This window comes from Scyliorhinus torazame, chromosome 4 (genome assembly GCF_047496885.1).
Source record: "Scyliorhinus torazame isolate Kashiwa2021f chromosome 4, sScyTor2.1, whole genome shotgun sequence".
NCBI lineage: Eukaryota > Metazoa > Chordata > Chondrichthyes > Carcharhiniformes > Scyliorhinidae > Scyliorhinus > Scyliorhinus torazame.
The window spans coordinates 260559816-260578336 of NC_092710.1; the positions used below are offsets into that span (position 1 = coordinate 260559816).

The 18521-nt window shown below is 47.6% G+C and overlaps 1 protein-coding gene across 3 annotated transcripts in view; it reads right to left on the reverse strand.

The window, feature by feature from the left end:
- LOC140410904 (3',5'-cyclic-AMP phosphodiesterase 7B-like) overlaps nt 1-18521 on the reverse strand; it is a 336168-nt gene that overhangs the window by 254156 nt on the left and 63491 nt on the right. For all 3 annotated transcript variants that reach the window (XM_072499695.1, XM_072499692.1, XM_072499694.1), the window contains exon 2: nt 12054-12114. In XM_072499695.1, the coding sequence (XP_072355796.1) occupies nt 12054-12114 (61 nt within the window). The remainder of the gene's footprint in view (nt 1-12053; nt 12115-18521) is intronic.

The following is an 18521-nucleotide window of genomic DNA, read 5'->3' on the forward strand; positions in this document are numbered from 1 at the left end:
CTTCTCGAGCATCTCCCACACCTATCCTCTACCCCGAAAAATTTACTGAGCCTTGCTCCAGTCATATGCGCCCTGTGTAAAACCTTGAATTGTATCAGGCTTAGCCTGGCGCACGAGGACGATGAGTTTACCCTACGTAGGGCATCAGCCCACAGCCCCTCCTCAATCTCTTCCCCCAGCTCTTCTTCCCATTTCCCCTTCAGCTCATCCACCATGATCTCCCCCTCGTCCCTCATTTCCCTGTATATATCCGACACCCATCCATCCCACATCCATGTCCCTGAGATCATTCTATCTTGAATCTCCTGCATCGGGAGCTGCGGGAATTCCCTCACCTGCTGCCTCGCAAAAGCCCTCAGTTGCATGTATCGAAATTCATTCCCTTGGGGCAACCCATATTTTTCCGTCAGCGCTCCCAGACTCGCAAACGTCCCGTCTACGAACAGATCTCTCAGTTGCACAACCCCAGCTCTCTGCCATGCTCCAAATCCCCCATCCATTCTGCCCGGGACAAACCTATGGTTATTTCTTATCGGGGACCGCACCGAGGCTCCCGTCCTTCCCCTATGTCGTCTCCACTGCCCCAAAATTTTTAGTGTTGCCACCACCACTGGACTTGTGGTGTATTTCTTCGGGGAGAACGGCAACGGCGCCGTCACCATTGCTTGTAGGCTGGTTCCTTTGCAGGACGCCATCTCCAATCTCTTCCATGCCGCTCCCTCCCCTTCTCCCATCCACTTACACACCATTGAGATATTGGCGGCCCAGTAGTATTCACTTAGGCTCGGTAGTCCCAGCCCCCCCCCCCCTATCCCTACTACGCTGCAAGAACCCCCTCCTCACTCTCGGGGTCTTCACGGCCCACACAAAACTCATGACACTTTTCTCAATTCTCTTGAAAAAAGCCTTCGTGACCACCACCGGAAGGCACTGAAACACAAAGAGGAATCTCGGGAGGACTACCATTTTGACCGCCTGCACCCTACCCACCAGTGACAGGGGCACCATGACCCATCTCTTAAAATCCTCCTCCATCTGTTCCACCAATCTTGTTAAATTAAGCCTATGTAAGGTTCCCCAATTCCTGGCTATCTGAATCCCTAAGTACCGGAAATCTCTTGTTACCTTCCTCAGCGGTAAGTCATCTATTCCCCTGCTCTGCTCCCCCGGATGCACCACAAACAACTCACTCTTACCCATATTCAATTTGTACCCCGAAAATTCCCCAAACTCCCTGAGTGTCTGCATTATCTCAGGCATCCCCTCCACTGGGTCCGCAACATACAGCAATAAATCATCTGCATACAAGGATACCCGGTGTTCTTCTCCTCCCCTGAGCACTCCCCTCCACTTCCTGGAGCCCCTCAGTGCTATGGCCAAGGGCTCAATCGCCAATGCAAACAGTAACGGAGACAGGGGACACCCCTGCCTCATCCCTCTATGAAGACGGAAGTAATCAGACCTCTGTCTGTTCGTGACCACGCTCGCCACCGGGGCCCTATGCAGCAGCTGTACCCATCCGATATACCCTCCTCCAAAACCAAATCTCCTCAGCACCTCCCACAGATAGTCCCACTCCACTCTGTCGAATGCTTTCTCGGCGTCCATCGCCACCACTATCTCCGCCTCCCTCTCTGGTGGGGGCATCATCATTACCCCTAGCAACCTCCGTATGTTCGTGTTCAGCTGTCTCCCCTTAACGAACCCAGTTTGATCCTCGTGGACCACTCCCGGGACACAGTCCTCTATCCTCGTCGTCATCACCTTGGCCAGGAGCTTAGCATCTACATTTAAAAGGGAAATGGGCCTGTAGGACCCACACTGCAGCGGGTCTTTTTCCTTCTTCAAAAGGAGCGATATCGTTGCCTCCGACATAGTCGGGGGCAACTGCCCCCTTTCCCTGGCCTCATTAAAGGTTCTCGTCAAAAGCGGGGCCAGTAGGTCCATATATTTCCTATAAAATTCCACCGGGAATCCGTCCGGTCCCGGGGCCTTCCCCGCCTGCATGCTCCCAATCCCTTTTGCCACCTCCTCCATCTCAATCTGTGCTCCCAGTCCCGCCCTCTCCTGCTCCTCCACCTTAGGGAATTCCAGCTGATCCAAGAAACACATCATTCCCTCCTTCCCTTCCGGGGGCTGAGCCTTATATAACCTCTCATAAAATGCCTTGAACACCCCGTTCACTCTCTCCGCTCCCCGTTCCATCTCTCCCTCCTCATCTCTCACCCCATCTATCTCCCTCGCTGCTCCCCTCTTCCTCAATTGGTGGGCCAGTAGCCGACTCGCCTTCTCTCCATACTCATACTGTACACCCTGTGCCCTCCTCCACTGTGCCTCTGCCTTACCCGTGGTCAGCAGGTCAAATTCCACATGTAGCCTTTGTCTTTCCCTGTACAGTCCCTCCTCCGGTGCCTCCGCATATTGCCTGTCCACACTCAAAAGTTCTTTCAGCAATCGCTCCCTTTCTTTACCCTCTTGCTTCCCTTTATGTGCCCTTATGGATAACAGTTTCCCTCTGACCACCGCCTTCAACGCCTCCCAGACCACTCCCACCTGAACCTCTCCATTGTCATTTAGCTCCAAGTACCTTTCAATACACCCCCTCACCCTTAGACATACCCCCTCATCCGCCAATAAGCCCATATCCATTCTCCAGAGTGGGTGCTGTTCTTTTTCCTCTCCTACCTCCAGGTCTACCCAATGTGGAGCGTGGTCCGAAATAGCTATGGCCGTATATTCCGTCCCTGTCACCTTCGGAATCAGTGCCCTTCCCAAGACAAAAAAGTCTATCCGTGAGTATACTTTGTGAACATGGGAGAAAAATGAGAACTCCTTACTCCTAGGCCTACTAAATCTCGAGGGGTCTACCCCTCCCATCTGCTCCATGAAGTCCTTGAGCACCCTGGCCGCTGCCGGCCTCCTCCCGGTCCTGGACCTCGACCGGTCCAGCCCTGGATCAAGCACCGTATTGAAGTCTCCCCCATTACCAACTTTCCCGCCTCCAGGTCCGGGATACGTCCCAACATACGCCTCATAAAATTTGCATCATCCCAGTTCGGGGCGTATACGTTCACCAGAAACACCGCCTCCCCTTGCAATCTGCCACTCACCATCACATATCTACCCCCACTATCCGCCACTATGGTCTTTGCCTCAAACAGTACCCGTTTCCCCTCTAAGATAGCCACCCCCCTGTTCTTCGCATCTAACCCTGAATGAAACACCTGCCCCACCCATCCTTTAAGTAGTCTGACCTGGTCTATCAGTTTCAGATGCGTCTCCTGCAACATAACCACATCTGCCTTTAATTTCTTTAGGTGTGCGAGTACCCGTGCCCTTTTAATCGGCTCGTTCAGCCCTCTCACGTTCCACGTGATCAGCCGGGTTGGGGGGCTCTTTACCCCCCCCCCTTGTCGACTAGCCATCCCCTTTTTTAACCCAGCTCCTCACCCGGTTCCCACGTACCCGTGTATCCCCCTGACTGCGCCCTCCCGCCTCGACCACCCCGTCCCATAACAGCTCCCCCTTCTCCCTAGCAGCAGCAACCCAGTTAACCCCCCCCCCCCCTCCGCTAGATCCCTTTCTAGCGCAGTTGCACCCCCCATGTTGCTCCCAGAAGTCAGCGAACTCTGGCTGACCTCGGCTTCCCCCCTTGTCCTCGGCCCCCACTGTGCGAGGCCCCCTCCTTCCTACGTCCCTGTTCCCGCCATAATTACCATAGCACGGGAACAAAGCCCACGTTTCCCACTCGGCCCCACCCCTAATGGCCGGCGCCCACAGTTCCTCATACTCTCTCCCCCCCCCTCCCCCAACATGGAGAAGAGAGAAAAGTTACAGGATCGCAAGATTAACAAATTGAAAAAAATCATCCCCCCCCCCCGCCCCCTTTTTCCTCGCACCACATAATCACCCCACCACTTTGTCCCAAAAGTTCTTTCTCTCGCCAGACTATTCCAGCTTCTCGTCCACAATGAATGCCCACGCCTCTTCTGCCGTCTCAAAGTAGTGGTGCTTCCCTTGGTGTGTGACGCACAATCTCGCCGGTTGTAACATTCCAAACTGGATCTTCTTTTTGTGAAGCACCGCCTTAGCCCGATTAAAACTTGCCCTCCTTCTCGCCACCTCCGCACTCCAATCCTGGTATACGCGGATCACCGCGTTCTCCCACCTACAGCTCCGAGTTTTCTTCGCCCATCTCTGTCATTGTAGCGGAGAAACCTCACCACTATAGCTCGAGGTATTTCTCCAGCCCTCGGTCTTCGCGCCAAAACTCGATAAGCTCCCTCCACCTCCAAAGGGCCCGTCGGGGCCTCCGATCCCATTAGCGAGTGAAGCATCGTGCTCACATATGTCCCGACGTCCGCCCCTTCTGCGCCTTCGGGAAGACCCAGAACCCTTAAATTCTTCCTCCACGAATTATTCTCCAGTACTTCCAGCCTTTCCACACACCTTTTGTGCTGTGCCTCGAGCGTCTCTGTCTTCACCACCAGGCCCTGTATTTCGTCTTCATTTTCAGCAGCCTTTGCCTTCACGACCCGAAGCTTCTGCTCTTGGGTCTTCTGCTCCTCCTTTAGCCCTTCAATCGCCTGTAATATCGGGGCCAACAGCTCCTTCTTCAACTCCTTTTTCAGCTCTTCCACACAGCGCCGCAGGAACTCTTGTTGGTCCGGGGCCCATAACAAACGGCCACCTTCTGACACCATCTTGCTTTGAGCTTGCCTTCCTTGCCGCTGCTCCAGAGGATCCTCCGCAATCCGGCCGCTATCCTCTCCCTTATCCATGCGTGTCCGGGGGGATTCCCTTCTGGTTTACCGCACAGTGTTTTTGGCCGTTTAAATTGCCGTTGGGGCTCCTATTAAGAGCCCAAAAGTCCATTCCAACGGGAGCTGCCGAAACGTGCGACTTAGCTGGTCATTGCCGCACCCTGAAGTCCACTAACCTCTTTTGAGGGACCTTGTCAAAAGCCTCCTCAAAGTCCAAATACACCACTGGTTCTCCCTTGTCTATTCTACTAGTTACATCCTCAAAAAACTCCAGTAGATTTTCTAAGCATAATTTGTTTCTCATAAATCCATGCTGGCTTTGTCCAATCCCGTTAATGCTTTCCAAATGTTCTGTTATCATGTCTTTCATAATAGACTCTAACATCTTCCCCACTGCTGGTGTCAGGCTAACTGCTCAATAATTTTCCCTTTTATTTCTCTCTCTCCCCTTTTAAAACCTTAAGATAGGGAGCATTGGAAAACCATCAAAGGATGCCCAGGAAATTGCTAAAGCAGGAGATAACAGAATATGAGAATAAACCAGCAAGAAATATAAAAACAGATGGTTAAAAGCTTTTACAAGTATGTAAAACAAAAGACACAACTGAAAATAAACGGAGGTCCCTTAGAGGCAGAGATAAGAGAAATTATGATGAGAAACAAGGAAATGGCAGCGACATTAAACAAATATTTTGCATCTCTTCACAGTAGAAAACAAAAACAACATACTGGGAAATTGTGGTGAATCAAAGGTCAACGGCGAGTGAGGGAGTTAAAGGAATGCAGACCGGTAAAATGATTGGGACAGAAGGTGGAAGATGGGAGTATGAATGAGGGGCATTATCCATTGGGTGGGAAGAATAGAAAGCCAGAATTATATTTAAATGATGAGAAACTAGTAAATATCAGAGAGATTTGGGGGTCTTGTACAAGAATCACAGAAAAGTTAAAAGCCGGCACATCAAGCAATTATGATGGCAAATTGTATGCTAGCACTTAGTATCAGAGGTTTGGAACATCAGAGTAAGGATGTCTTGCTGCAATTATATAGAGATTTTGTGATTCCATACCCAGATTACCATGTACAATTTTGGTCTCATTTCCGAAGGAAGAATATACTTCAATTAAAAGGAGTCCTCAAGCCCTCACCCCTCACATTGGGCGGGATTCTCCGACCCCCCGCCGGGTCGGAGAATCGCCGGGGGGGGGCGGCGTGAATCCCGCCCCCGCCAGATTCTCCGGCACCGAAAATTCGGCGGGGGCGGGAATTGCGCTGCCCCGATCGGCGGGCCGAAGTCCCGCTGCTGTCATGCCAGTCCAGCATGACAGCAGCGGCACTGGAGGCGCGGGCGGGCTCCGGGGTCCTGGGGCGATCTGGCCCCAGGGGGTGCCCCCACGGTGGCCTGGCCCGCGGTCGGGGCCCACCGATCCACGGGCGGGCCTGTGCCCTGGGGGAACTCTTTTCCTTCCACCTCGGCCATAGCCTCCGCGATGGCCGATGTGGAAGTGACCGCCCCCCCCCCCCCCACGCATGCGTGGGGATGACGTCAGCAGCCGCTGACGCTCCCGCGCATGCGCAGACTTCCACCGGCTGGCAGAGTCCCTTCGGCCGCTTGCGTGGCGCCAAAGGCCTTTCCCGCCAGCCGGCGGCGCGCCAACCACTCCGGCGGGGCCCTAGCCCCTCAAGGTGAGGGCTTGGTCCCTAAACGTGCGGAGAAATCCGCACCTTTGGGGCGGCCCGACGCCGGAGTGGTTCCTGCTACTCCATCCCACCGGGACCCCCCGCCCCGCCGGGTAGGGGAGAATCCCGGCCATTGTCAGCTTTTCTATGTTATAATAAGCTATTCTTTCTGTGATCTCTTTTGCCAATGGCTCAATGTTTATTTGTGCAAGATAAAGAGGCGCCAAGTGCTTGTAGCTTCTACTATCAATACTTTTACAACTGGTTGATTGACACTTTTACAAAGTGTAGCATCAGCAGTTCAAGGAAATTATGAATAGTGCATTTTTAAGCAGGTTCACATGTGCCATTGTTACAATAGTTTTATTGGCTCTGTACAGAGCTTGTACAGGATGATTGGACATGGATGTGCCAGGTGTTGGCATGGAGGGAGTGAGGGGCCATGGGGTAAGGTGCTGAATCATGGGCTGACAAGGGTATAGGTAAGACCTTTTAGACCGTGCCTTTCAAAAGGTTCCTGAATCTATACTATCATTCACGACCCGTCTCAGGGGCTGTGGACCACAGGTCATGGAGCAGCTGGCACAACTCCATGAATATTGTGGGGGCCCACGCTATGCCTACCTCCGCAATGGAGCCGTCTGGGCTGAGAGTGCAGGGTGTTGGCTTGCTCCTTGCACCCTTATCCTGCATCACTGAAAATTGGGGGTGGCAGGAAAGGGGGCAGGAATCCTGGAATCAGGTGCTGTCTACCATTTTAAATATCCATTGCCTCCATTGTGATGGAAGTAAGAAAATCCAGGCCCTGGGGTCAACCATTTAGGAGTTGGCCAAGGAGAAAATTCTTCATTTGTGGGGTTGTGAATCTAGGGAATTAACTAATTCAGAGGGCTCTGGATGTTTCGTCCATATGTAGATTCACGACTGAGATTGATAGATTTTTGAGCACAAAGTGAATCAAGAGATCAAGAGATAGGGCAGGAAAGTGGGGTTCATGTAAAGGTTCAGCATGATATTAATGAAAGGCAAAGCAGGTTTGTGGGACCATATGGTTTATTCCTGCTTCTATTTATATGTTCTTATGTATTCTTGGGGATGTGCCTGCTATATTTTTTTTATAGATAGATGTACAACAATCTGACAAAGTTAACAATTTCATGAAATAGCTGCATGGGCTTTGATTGCAGAATCTGCCGATAGCAAGCATATCAGCATTCCACACAAGTATATTAGCTACTACTTTATTACACTTATACTTATAGTTTGATGTAGTCTCAAATAGTGAGCTTTGTTATTAAGTGAACAAATTCCTACTGATTTATTTATTCTCCATACCATTTACTCTGTTATACGGTTGGGCAAAATTATTGATAATCATCCTTATTGTGGATGCAGTGTGCAACTAGATTCAGCGCAAGCACGCAGAATGTTTGAGAAGGCAAGATTCTGTATTTTTGTAAATTGGCCGAGGCACATTAGCTGGTGTTATTTTATTTTGTTATTTTACTCTGTGATACATCAGTAGAGTTTGCAAGATGGCTAGCAAAGTGATATGGTCTCCACTACTCCCAATGGGAAGAGTCAAACTATTACTTGGGAACAGAAAGTGTTACAACGTGATGATGCTGGTGTGAAAAGGCAGGAGGCGTAGCAAGTAGACCTGGGCTCCACTAACAACTGTCTGCACCATCAAGAAGAACAAAGATAAGATAAAGGCTAGGAGTCAAGTGTTCCTCCAAGTGTTATAAAGATTACCCACACTAAGTGCAGTGTGTTAGAAAATATGGAAGAATTATGGAGTGTGTGGATTGAGGACCAGAACCAATGGAACATGCTGACCATCCAAGGAAAAGCTAAGAGTTTGCTTAACAACCTGAAAGAGCAATTGATTTAGGGTATTATGCATTGTGTTTTGTTTATTGGCTTATATATAAGGTGCATTTCAAGTTTATGCCATGTATTGGTGCTGAAAAGTTTGGGTTAATTGTGAATGCATCTCTTGATATCATATACATGGGAAAACCTGCGTCAATATAAGTAGTTTTGCTTTAAGTAATAGTTTCCAGGAGTATGTCTATTCCTCTATAGATGGATGCAGTACATAATTCAAAATCCATAAATCCTCTCTGTGGCTGGTATGACTGAGGTTATGTTTCAAGCATTTATCAACAATTGTTCCTGTGTAAATACCTGGTTAACAGGTCCAAGTAATCACACTGCATCTCTTGCAAATTTTGCTCCACTGCATTACGCTTTTGTAGCCCAAGGCAAACACTTAATAATAATCTTTATTAGTGTCACAAGTAGGCTTGCATTAACACAGCAATAAGATTACTGTGAAAATTAAACCCCACCACAAAACAAATTATTTCAAGAGAGTGAAAATTAAATTAAAGTCACCATAGGGTGCTCTCCCTACTTTTGAGAGGGAGCTGGTTGGTAGTGATTTAACCTGAGGGTCACCCACCTCAGGTATGGGGCAAGTTTGAGCCTTCATGGATAACCTCAGCTGGTACAGGAATTGAGCTTATGCTTTTGGTGACAAACCACATCACAAATCAGCCATCCAACCAACTGAGCTAACTGATCCTCACGAAAAGAGAATAAATAGGATCTGAATATCAAACATTTTCATAAACACTAGTACAATGGCTTGGGATTGTTGGACTTCTTGATACAGCTTTAGTACTGACTTTGATAACAGAAACAGCACATGAACCTGCATCATTACATTGAATCATAGACTAGCACGGCTCAGAATGAGGGCACTCAATCTATCGAACCTGCATCTGTTCTTTCGAAGAGCAATCGAATTAGCCCCACTCCTTTTCAAAGCGCCTGCAATTTCTTCTTCAAGCATTTATCAAATTCCCATTTGAATCTTATATACCATTTTATCAAGCAGTATAATCCAAATGCTGACCATTCATTGCATAAAAAGCTTTTACCTCATGGCCACTCTGGTTCTTTTACTAATCATCCTAAACCTGTGCCCTCTGGTCATTTACCCTTCAGCCATTGGAAAGTTTCTCGATACTTACTCCACCTAAACCCTTCATGACATGATGAACCTCTAGCACATCTCCTCAGCCTTCTTTTCTCGAAGAAGAAGTTCATTGGCCAAGGTCCAGATCAACATTTAATAAATATGTTTCTAAATCAATCTAAGAACATCCAGAAACGTAATGACTGCTGCCACTTTCAGGGCCATGGACTCCAATTTATTTTTGGTCAAGGTTAGATAGGAAATAGTTATGGTGCTGAAAATTATGCAAAATATCACCTAACACCACAAGCTACCTTTGCTGCCTTGAGTTAAAGGTTCAATCATGTAACCTTCATCCTCTGTTACGGGAGTATTAACGTATCTCCTGTGGCGAAATGTCGCATTTGTAATTCTAAAGCTTTTTTTTTTTTTCATTTTCTTTATTCTGAGAATATTAACAGGTGCGTGCTGTAATTTTTTGAACGTTAACAAGCCTCTGGTATCTTACCCAACCTCTCCAGTGATGACATAGGCGCAGTGAGTAGTCATCGACTATTCCAGCACTTTTATCTTTTATTCTTGGAATGTGGGCGACACGGACAAGATAGCATTTATTGTTCACCCCTGTATTTCCTGAGGACATTATAAGTCACCAACGTGCTGGTGAAATGGAGCTATATGTAGGCAATGATGACAAGTTCTCTTCCCTAAAAGATATGAGTGAACTAATTGGGCTTTTATGATAATCTAACAGAATGTTATTGGCTAGGATTTTTAGGATGGCGGGATTTCACTTCCCATCATCCGAGGAATCGCCAGCAAACACATGCCTGCCAACATTTCCTGCTCCGGTCCTCACATGGGAGGAGGCCCACCTCAGAGATCTGCCATCCAATCTCCTAGGCCGGCAGCTCTGTAGTTTGAAGCAGTGTCAGAAGCTGAGTGCACAGAACTAGGAGGTCAATCAGTTCCCAGACGTCTCGGGGTTCCATGTAAGTGTAGGAAGGCCCAGGGATTGGGAAAATACAATGTTAGCGTTCATAATAATGATAATAATAATCTTTATTAGTGTCACAAGTAGGCTTACATTAAACACTGCAATGAAGTTACTGTGAAAAGTCCCTAGTCGCCACATTCAGGCGCCTGTTCGGGTACACGGAGGGAGAATTCAGAATGTCCAATTCCCCAAACAAGCACGTCTGTTGGGACTTGTGGGAGGAAACCGGAGCACCCGGAAGAAACCCACGCAGACATGGGGAGAAGGTGCAGACTCTGCGCAGACAGTGACCCAAGCCACGAACCCGAGTCCCTGGCGATGTGAATCAACAGTGCTAACCACTGTGATATCGCAAGAATACAAGAGCAGGGATGTACTGCTGGGGCTATATAAGGCTCTGGCCAGGCCCCATTTGGGATATTGTGAGCAGTTTTGAGCCCCATATATAAGGAAGGATGTGCTGGCCTTAGAGGGGGTTCAGAGGAGGTTCACAAGAATGACTCTGGGAATGGAGGGCTTGTCATATGAGGAGCAGCTGAAGACTCTGGATCTGTACTCCTAGGGGATGGTTTAGCACAGCGGGCTAAACAGCTGGTTTGTAATGCAGAACAAGGCAGCGGCGCGGGTTCAATTCCCGAACCGGCCTCCCCGAACAGGCGCTGGAATGTGGTGACCAGGGCTTTTCACAGTAACTTCACTGAAGCCTACTTGTGACAATAAGCGATTATTATTATTATTGCTCGACGGAGTTTAGAAGGATGAGAGGGGGAATCTCATTGAAACTTACAGAATACTGCGAGGCCTAGATAGAGTGGACATGGGGAAGATGTTTCCACCAGGAGGAGAGACTAGAAACCGAGGGCACTGCCTCAGACTGAATCATTACTTTTTGGGCTACCCCCCTTTAGGCTACCCCCCCTTTGGGCTACCCCCCCTGGGCTACCACCCCCCCTCCCCCTCCCCCTCCCCCTCCCCTCCTCCACCTCCCCTGAACTCCTCTTGCCAGCCTGAAAATTGAGGCTGTGTGGCAAATGGCCCTCAAGTGGTTCTTAAGGGCCTCAATTGGGAAAAGGGTGATTGGGCCCATCTAGGCCTTTCCCGTTCCAGTGTAGAATCGCAGAGAGGTTCGGGTGGGTAGGAGCCCAATGGGAAGGCCTTCTGAAAAAATTTACGGCCGCATCCTGTCTATAAAGACGTCGGCCAGGGAACATATAATTCTGCCCATGTTAATTTTCCTGGAGCGAGCACAAGACTGTCAATCCAGTTTCACCGTGATCCATGGAGGGACCTGAATTTCTGACCTAACAGACAAGTCAAATGTATCTTGGTCAGACACATACAATCATGCAAACTCTTTCCAAGAGTGGGTACTAGATAACTATCAAGAGAGAGAAATTGGCTAGTGTGTTCCTTCCATGCACACAACTGCAGTGACCAATAATAACTTGGAACAGAAACTAGAACTAATGACAGGCCTGAGTTCACCATCAGTAACCCTGCATGGACATTTGTGGCAAGATAGGGAAAGTTATATGTATACAAAAAAAATGAACTGAACTTCAGATGAAACATTATAAATTCTGCACACTGAACTTGTAAATATCTTTCAAAAAGGATGACTCTTACCTAGCATGCGAACACATAGGGCATTCTGATCAGGACCATCAAATGAGATAGCTCCACACCTCTGAAAAGAGAAATAAAATACCCTTAGTTTTGCTCAACAGTGTAACTCTTTAACGTAAGCACACAGTCCTCTTTGGATTTTTACAAAACACAAGGTTAACTTTATCAAGTACTGAACAAATTATTAAATTATTTAATTATTAAAGACTTTTTAAAAAACCCGAAATGCTCTGTAGGTAGAGATGTGATGGAATGCGTAGTTTGTCGTTTTGAGACAGACCTTAATTGGAAAGCACAACAGAAGCTGGAGGCTTCCCACCCAAAGTCAATTGCCATTTGGCGCCCTGATGCCTACTGTCGACCTCAGCGCACTACCCCCCACACGCTGGCGGGTGGATGCAAATCAAGCATTTAAATAAATGTTCATGTCATTAACAAGCTTGAAGCCCGAGTCTCCAGCTCCCCATTATGCTTTGATCCCCATAGTGGGAAATCTACCGGGGGGGCTTTGATGCAAGTTTGTCCACGTGTGGCTCTGAAGCGGTAGACTCTGAGGTTGGTCAAGGGGATAAGAGCATAACTGAGGTGTCTATCAGAAGGCCCCCCTCCCCCACAATGCAAATACGTCCCCCCCGCCCCGCCAACAAGTAGGGTAATCTTCCCCTTCTCCATGGGAATAAGGGGTTGCATCCCCCACAGCACACATGCATGAGGTTGACACTTTCTGCTGAGAAAAAGAGGAAGTAAAAGCACTTAGCTCCTTTTGATGTGGTGAGGAGCTGTCAGTTATAGCAAGAGTATTGAGAAACACTGTGGTAGCATCACAACAGGATAATTGAGATTATTCAAATGTGAATGGAAAGATAAATAAACAAACCCCCTAAGCAGCTGTGTCTGAGCCAATACAACCCTCAGTCACTGGCTATTGAATGTATTGCTTGGTCGAAATAGAATGGAAGATTTACATTTCCAAGGTTGTCAAGGGATTTGTACTTGGCTTTAGGGGAAGTCTCTGACACTTGTAACAGATGTTGCTTTAAACACTTCTGAGGCAGCTAAACGTTCGGAATGGCTAAGTGAAAATGCAGTGATTTTTCACTCTACTGTCTGGACTGCTCTTCAGCTTTCAGGCACAGGTGACTGATGGGGGTCTCTGTTGGGAGTTCTGATGGGGGGTGTCTGATGGGGGGGTCTGATGGGGGTAATCTGATGGGGGGAGATCGGGTCACTCTCATGCATGTGTGCTGTGGGGGTGGGGTGACCTGTTATTCCTTGGTGGGGGAGAATGTTCCTACTTGTCAGTTGAGGGGTAGAATTTGCATTGTGGGAGGGAGGGTGCTTGTCGCTGCACCTCGGTATGGGGCCGTTCGTGTAAAATGGCGGCCCGATATTGGGATTACAACGGAATCCAGCGAGCTGTCCTCCATGCATAAATTAGCATGGCACAGAGGACAGACTCGCATACTGGGCCCCGATCCTTGCGTCAGAGGAGCCCAGTAGTAATTCTCCGCTGGCAGGAGCACTTAGGCTCCGTAACAGACAATCCCGGCCATGGTGTTAATACATTTTGGGCAGTACGATATTAAGATGGAACAACTTTCTGGCTGATGCAACAGGGGGAGTCATACCACTTAGACTAGGTACTTCAACTTTGATCTGTTGTCAAGGACTAGCTAGTGTGATGAGTGAGGCAGGTATGGAAATTCAGGAGATGGCAATGGAAGAGCTTCTCTTACAAATGTTCAACAGATTTAATCTTCTAGAAACTTGCTGGGATGAGAGCAGGAACTGCAGGGAAGATGAGAAAACTGGCCAAGTCATCATGGTGCATGGAGGCATTCAAATTGGGAGGAGTAAAACTGAATATTGCTGTAGCAGGGGACAGTATGGTTAGGGGGTTAGATTCTGTTCTCGTTAGCCAAGAGCATGAGTCCCAAAGGCTGTGTTGCCTGCCTGGTGTCAGAGTTAAGGACATTTCCTTGACGAATGTGATACAAAATAGTTAGTTTAAATATTAGTTACAGTAATGTAGATGTAGGCCAGTTTAATTCTAGTGAGTTCACAAAGGACAAAGGATTTCAGCAAGCATGGCAAGGAAGGGGGAGGGGTGTCTGGTAGAGGAGGGGAAAAGGATGCTGGGTAACAAGAGGCCCAGGGTTAAGGAATGAGAAGTGAGCCAATTAGGATGTATGGCCAGGTCAGGGGGGGTATAGGATGACCTATGGGAATCGTGTATGTGAAACTTGATGCCATTTGAATGTATTTGTAGAGATTCCTTTGTCTCCGATAGCACTCGGTTCGGAAGACCCAGGAGGCAGCTTGTGTTCTGGGTTTGTGTGAAGCGAGTCAGACTTGCAAGTTGGTTAAAAAGAAATAATACTATGCCTACAAATCCATCTCGAGTTTTATTGAGGCCAGGCTGATGGGTAAAGAATTCAACATTTGTCATCCTCAGGGAGGGGAAAAAACCCAGTTGTCATGGTCCATGTGAGGACCAACAACACAGATAGGAAAGAGGCTATATTGAGGGAGTATGAGCAGCCAGGGACTAAATTAAAAATCTGAACCACAAAATCCCTGGATTAGTAGCTAAGCGATCAACAAATTTGCAGAGGGTAAATAAGAACAGAGAGTTGGATATGCTGCTCAAAGTTTGATGTGGGCGAATGGATTTAGATTCTAGAGGCTCTGGGGCAAGGATTGGGTGAACGAGGAACCTGTACCATTGGGAAGGCTGTCATCTATAATGCACTGGGACCTGTGAACTGGGGAAGTGGATAAACAGGTTTAAGGGAGGGCTTTAAGATAAATCATTGAATTTAAGATGGGGGGGGGGGGCGCTGCTGTTAATGTAATTAAAGATTAGTAAAGTTAGAGTGAAAAGACAACATATTACTGCAGTATAGTAATACGGGTCGTCAACCAGAGTGTGTCGGGAAGGGGCAGAGTTTACAAACGGACAAGTGCACCAGCAAATAGGTCAGATAAGGAAAAATGGTAAAGGGATGGAATTAAAAGCGCTTTAGCTGAATGCTGCAGCATTTCTAACAAGATGCATGAACTGATAGCACAAATAAAGATAAATTATTTTGGTATGATGGCCATTACAGAGACAGGAGGCTGAACTTTCACTGAGTTGGGATAACTCAGGAGCCCTTAAAAAATGGTGGGCAGGTCCTGATTCGAGGATTCCCGATGCATTCCCGGGCTGCCTGATTTTCAGGAGTGCCTCTAAAGGATGCAGGCTGGTTCCTGTAAAAAGCGCACACCCAACATTCCTGACCTGGCCGGTTCCATTGCAGATATACACAATTCTCATACAGTCGGGACAGGATTTTAAAGAGTTGTGGTTCACAGCCTCTCAGAGGAGTCATGTACCCTAGACTGCATGCGAGGGCATGGAAAAGAGGGTAAGTTCAAAAGATCCTCTTCATGTGTCCAATGGCAAGTTATTCCCCTCACCCAATCACCATGGTCTCTCAAACCCTCAATACCAAACTATGCCCCCTCATCCAACCCCTGTGGCCCCTCATGCCCAACTCTGGCACTTCCATGTCCATTGGTTCTACACAGTGCAGAGCGGGGTCAATGAACCCTACAGTGACATGAGGCTCTCGGCCAAGATTCATTTTGCCTGCTTGGGAGAGCCCAGACATCCACTACTCATCATTGGAACAGCTGTGCCCCAGAGAAAATATTGCTTCATTGTCAACTCAGCCTCTCTTATTCCCGAGGTCAATTTCACAATGCTTATTTACACAAGATTATCGGTAGGCTGAGTGCCTGGGCAAAGATTTAGCAGTTGGAGCACAATGTGGGAAAATGTAAGGTTGTCCACCTGGCACGATGAATACAAAATCAGAATATTATTTAAATGGAAAGAGACTGGAGAATTCTGCAGCCAGAGAGATCTGGGTGTGGTCAGGTGACCCATGATCTCCAGGATTGTTACAGGAATATTGATATTTTTTCACGAGCACAGATAGAAACTCGGAATGTGGAAGCCAAGTTTAAACCTAGCTGGGCTCTGCAATTTGCAAACTGCAGAGCTGAAACAGACAGTATTCATGCAGCAAGGCCTTGGACAATCAACTTCCCATCAAAACCAGACGGGCCTGGAACTGCCTGGCCAGGTGCTAAAGGCTGCATTGTTTCAAAATGAACCGTTGTTTACACCTCCAGTGAACCTGTTTGTTAGAATAATGGTGCGCAGACTTGGTGGCACCCAGCTCAGTCGGAGACCAGAGGCATAGTGTGACAAGGACAGCACCTGACAGTTGAAGGTTCAAAACCATGCTCTGCGACCTACAAATATGGAAAGTGATCACACCGTTGGATCTTCCTGCCCCCACCCGATGCTAGCATTGGTCACAGGCCAAGAATCTTCGAAAAGGGTGTGACAAGGGGGATACAAGATGCATCCTGGAGCCCCAGCACTCTCTGCTTTTTGCACCTTCTTCAACGGCGTCTCCAGAGAGCACCTTCGACTAGCAGCCAAGCAGCACAGCATCTCCATCTCCTACTCCCTCGTGACCAGCATCATCAGACGTCATGACCAGACCCTGAAGACAATCCCGGTGAGACGACCCGAAGACCAGAACCAACCCTAGATGAGAGGGGAAACGCAAGTCGACGACTGCAGATCCTGAAACATTAGCCAGCCCTCAGAACAGCCTGTCGCAGCCTTATTGAACAGGTATTACCAGTCTTTTCAGACAAACAGTTCGAATACAGTGATAGGGAGCTGTGGATAGGGTGTAGCGAATCCTTGGAAGTGCGTGGCAGAAGTAGATAGCTAGTGTAGATTTGGGACTGTTTACTTCGCGATTTAAGATTGTTTACTGAAGAGTCCTGTGAAGAGATTGAGAGTGTTTAATTAAAGTCCGAGAGTAGAGTCCGATAAATGTTTTTTTTTTCTTGATAATGTGTTCACTAAAGTTGTGATGGACCTTCACCTGACTATTGTACCGTTTGTCTTGTCCATCTCACCACGTAACATGCTGGAGTTGAAATGGGTTTCTGCAAACTGGTCAAGGTTAGTCAAGGTACATTTACCCACCTTTGACTTTACAACATGGGTGTCCTTGCACACAAATCATAAAAAGTCAGCTTGCAAGCACAACAGGTACAGGAAGGCAAATGGCATGTTGGCCTTAATTGCAAGGAGCGTGGTGGATAAAAGTAGGGACTTCTGGGTCATTAAATATATCCAAGGCAGTGTTAGACAGAATTTTGACCAACGAGGGATTTAAGAGTTATTGGGGTCAGGCACAAAAGTGGAATTAAGGCCACAATCAGGTCAGCCATGATCTTATTCAATGGCTGAACAGACTTGATGTGTTTGTTGATTTTCCAAATCATGTTTAAGGCATTATTATCAGTGCCCGAGGGGTCAGGTAGCTCAGTCGGTTGGATGGCTGGTTCATGATGCAGAGTGACGCCAACGGGTTCAGTACCGCAAGTCCCCACCTCTTCAACCTTGCCCCTTGCCTGAGGTGTGGTTACCCTCAGGTTAAATCATCACCAGTCAGCTCTCACGAGGGAGAGCTGTCTATGGTACTCTGGGACATTTACACTTTTATTGTCTTAATATAGGCTTTCTGTCAAAAGCAGATCTGTTCACCTCTCAAGGTAGTATTTTATAATTTTAGTTTAATAGCCTTTTTATACCGTTGCCATTTATATCTGGGGTTAAGTGCTCATTAAATATCAAGTTGAAAGAACACTATGAGGAAAGTTGTTGGGAATGTTGGGACGATCATCTAACACCTTGAAGATTTATGATGCAAAGTACTCTTTGAAATGTTAACAATGAAATTAAGGTCGTTGAAATAGCATTACCATGACTCGAAACAACACCAACATGCCTGCCAATTTTAAAAGGAAAGAATGATAAAGTAATGCTTTAATGTTATGAAATCACTCCCATTTATTTAATTTAAGTAGTGGACATACGAGGGAGAGTGCATAGCAGCTCTTTTTTCCTTCTTTGCCTCTTTACTCTACAAGTACAATGAAACCGAATTGCACAGAAAATCGTGACTGACCATCCTTTAAACATCCCTTCTGACTTTCCTTGCTACTGCGCCACTCCTGGAAAATGATAATATGGAAACAGAGTCCCGCTAGTGTTCCACCTTATTTCTGGTCTTCAATTCAGAGAGTTACTCTGGCCCCTGATTGCAATTTTAAGCTGGAGATTTTAGTCATGTTCATGACAAACCATCATGGCACAGAACTCCCGTGGATGGCTTTCACAGTTGGATTGCCTCTCCATTCCTTTTTAATCACCCAGGTTGAGGGCTGCACACTTCTCACCCAATCTCCCATTCTGGTGAAAAATATACGACAGAGGTGGGGGGATTTGGGGGGGGGGGGGGGAGTGGTGCCATAGTATGGAGGGTAGTCATGGGCTGGGATGGGTAGTGGAGGTTGGAGGAGGTCGTGGGTTGTCGAGAGTTGGGTGTT